Source organism: Euprymna scolopes, chromosome 20 (genome assembly GCF_053919585.1).
Source record: "Euprymna scolopes isolate OS-2025 chromosome 20, ASM5391958v1, whole genome shotgun sequence".
Classification (NCBI taxonomy): Eukaryota; Metazoa; Mollusca; class Cephalopoda; order Sepiida; family Sepiolidae; genus Euprymna; species Euprymna scolopes.
The window spans coordinates 112,082,433-112,085,664 of NC_136501.1; the positions used below are offsets into that span (position 1 = coordinate 112,082,433).

Here is a 3,232-nt window from a genome sequence, read left to right on the forward strand (position 1 = left end):
ATTCCGGAAGGCCGCCTATCCTAATCGCTTATTTCCTTCGGACTCTGGAATTTCTTCCCTGACTTTACTGACATGCAGAAGTTTAAACCTAATCTAAATCGGTATCTTAATCTCCTCTGAACATGATCCAAAATGGTACCTTACGTTCAAGTGGCAATATGTCTTGTTTGGGCGAACAGGAAAAAAAAAAACAAAAACTTTAACAATTGTTAACCAATTTTTTTTTTTTATTATTTATTCTACAGAATCGCTTCTTTCCTCGGACTGCTAGACTTTGGCTTACCTTCCTCGACATGCAGAAATTTAAATGTAATATAAACCGTCATCTCACTAATCTCCTGAACATAGTTCAAAGTGGTAATTTAAGTTCAAGTGGCAATATACCTCGTTTGGAATGAACAGGATAAATCTAAATATATCCACACCTATCAGTTTAGGTGTTAATTGTTTTCGGCTCTTTTCTGTTAGAAATTCTACAGAATCGCAACTAGCATTTCAAATCAAAATAGTTTAGGGATTTTTTTTACGGTTTGAGGTGACAGAGGCAAGTGGCCTGCTTATATAAAAGCATTGCAAATGAAGCCTCCCTTTACGTCGATGAAACAAAGTTCGATTGGATGAAAAATTGTTGCTTCACTGGTTGTGGGTTAAGATGATTAAACCGGAAGCAACTCTGGTCGATTCAGGAATTCCTTGGAGCGATAGTTGTCGATAACAATCTGGCAAGTGGTCAGAGTAGTTAAAGAAATCGTAAACAAACTGACACACAAGTTAAAAATCAACTTTTCTACCAACAACCGTATACTTTTTATGAAGCTAAAATGCAGAGTTAGTGGCAGCGCAAGTATTTTTTTATACTTATACCTAATACGAACCGTGTCATTTTTTATTTTATTTTATTTTTATTTTTTATTAATGAAATTTAATATTTTGTTTTAAATGGTTAGGTGAAATTACAAAATACTTACAAAACGCGCCCAGTCCCTAAGTTAATGGCTTCCTAAAAGTTATTTTAGCACGGTCTGTATTCTGTAAAAGTATCCGTTTTTAATAACTTCAGCGTGAAGTTATTTGAATTTTAGTAAAACCTCGAATGCAGGCTATTGTCTGGATAAGTCAAAAACGAATAGACCTTACAATCAATTTCCAGACTTTAAAAATAATTAAGTCTTGCGTATGGTATAAGCTATTTATTGCAAACATTTTACAATCAATTTCCAAGCTTCAAAAGTACAGGTCAATAATTAAATCAGGTTTGGTATAAATTATTTGTTGCAAGCTTTTTGTTTACCATTTCAACCGTTAACTATTCTATAGTTTTACACCAAGTTAACAATTCGAGACAGTCTTTGAATACGTTCAATTATAGGAAGACGGACTAGATTAACAAAATAAATCTTGTATTGACATAGGGTATCAACAAAATTCACCTCCCCCCCTCTCTAAATATAGCCCCTATCGTAAGCGCTTTCGTTAAGTGAGAATATGCCTGATTTTGGAGTGAACCAGAGCAGAACTTTTAACGATGCAAGGGGGGGGGGAAATAGTGAAGAAAGCCCACCCCCCAATTACGTGTTAAAGAACAGAGTTCTTAACGATAAGAAACCTGTTCGCTGCTCTAAACTATTCTGCACTTTTACGCCATAAGTTGATAATCGGAAACCTTTTTGAAGTTATAGGAAGACAGTGGACTAGATTAATAAAATTAACCCAGGAGGTCTCGCATCGTGAAAATACAGCTCCTATAAATCTAATTCCTACAGCCGCTTACGTTAAGTAGCAACGTACATTGTTTAAGATGGGGGAGAAAACGTTAACGGCGCAGGAACAAAAGAGTTAGGAGACTCACCCTCAGGTTAAATCTAAAGATCGCTAAGAAACATCTTAACGAGACATTTCATGGTTGTATTACTTCCGTTTTCTAGACGGTGGTAGCCGAGTTGGCTACCGACGAAATATCTTCCAGATATTTTAATAGAAGCAGTCTATCACATTTTAGACGAATTATTGTTAGCAGTTTGGGTACTTATATATTCTTGGTACCGCGCTGAAATAACATTTCGGAAGCCATGGGGAGGGGAGGGGGTTTATAAGTATTCTGTGCTTCAACCTAACAAATTAATAAAAAAGTGAAACTTGAATTTAACCCGAGAAAACTTTAATAGCACGGTACCAAAAATACGTAACCGTAGTTTGTAATAATGGTACTTTTCCGTAGAACAAAAAATATTTACTTTAAAGTTTCACATAAAGAAACTTAGTTACAAAAAAATAATTACACATTGATTGTTCGTTTCACTTATTTTCATATAAAAGTGAAAAAATATACGCAAGTACTAATCCAGGACACTATATTGCCGAAGAATTTGTAATTCTAACCATAATTTCATTCAATGAAGAGAGGTTTGATAAGCATAATTCATCTAAGAATTAGAGAAATTTCTTCAGTTAAAATATCTGTTGGCAGTTTCGTCGGGAACGCCAAGTCAGCCATCACCGTCTAGAAAACAGGGGAAGTAAAACAATGAAAGGTCTCGAGAAATATGCCGGATAACCGAGATCCGTTTACTATTCTGTACGTTCATCGTTTAAAGAATTTGATTATTCGGCTAAAGTCGATTCTTCCTCCTGACGCGAGACGTTGGTTCAAGACGTTGCAGTAGAGATGAGCTAGCAGCAAGGCGCCTATTTGGATCAGGATGAAGATGCCACACAGAACACCGATGAGAACCTGATTGCGGAACAACCAAGAATGAAGGGAAGAGATGCAACCTTTCGGATAAACATTGGAGTGATTCACGTGATGGCCACAACCAAAACTATATCGAACGCAGCAGGAATCCGGAACGGTGTCAGTTCCGAGGAAGGGGGGCCATTCTTGGAAGCTGTGCATGCCGCAGCACTTTAAATAAGTCTGCACGGCGTCCCACATGCAGGCGGTCGCTTTGCTGTTGTTGTAGTGAGACTCTGCGATATACATAGTTCGAGAGACGAGACGCTTTAAGGAGGATTTCATGATGGCGACAGCGATGGCGACGCCGACTTCGAAGATGATGATCGTGACGACAATGCAGACGTAAGTCGACAACAGGAGGTAGTTCTCGCGGATGGTGCTAACAAAACCGAATAGGGCAGAGACGAAGAGTAGGAGGCCAAGGAATATGATTAGGATTGACGGCGACGTTATCCGACCTTGCAACATCACCATATTGGAATGGAACGCCGATTGTAA

At 37.9% G+C, this 3,232-nt stretch overlaps 1 protein-coding gene across 1 annotated transcript in view; it reads right to left on the reverse strand.

Moving 5' to 3' along the window:
- Positions 1 to 302: 302 nt before the first annotated feature.
- The window catches only part of LOC145241564 (CD63 antigen-like), a 3,214-nt gene continuing 284 nt past the window's right edge, over positions 303 to 3,232 (reverse strand). Inside the window, exon 1 of the mRNA XM_080104635.1 lies at positions 303 to 3,232. This exon is cut by the window's right edge and continues 284 nt beyond it. Within this exon, the coding sequence (XP_079960761.1) occupies positions 2,582 to 3,232 (651 nt within the window). The 3' untranslated portion in view covers positions 303 to 2,581.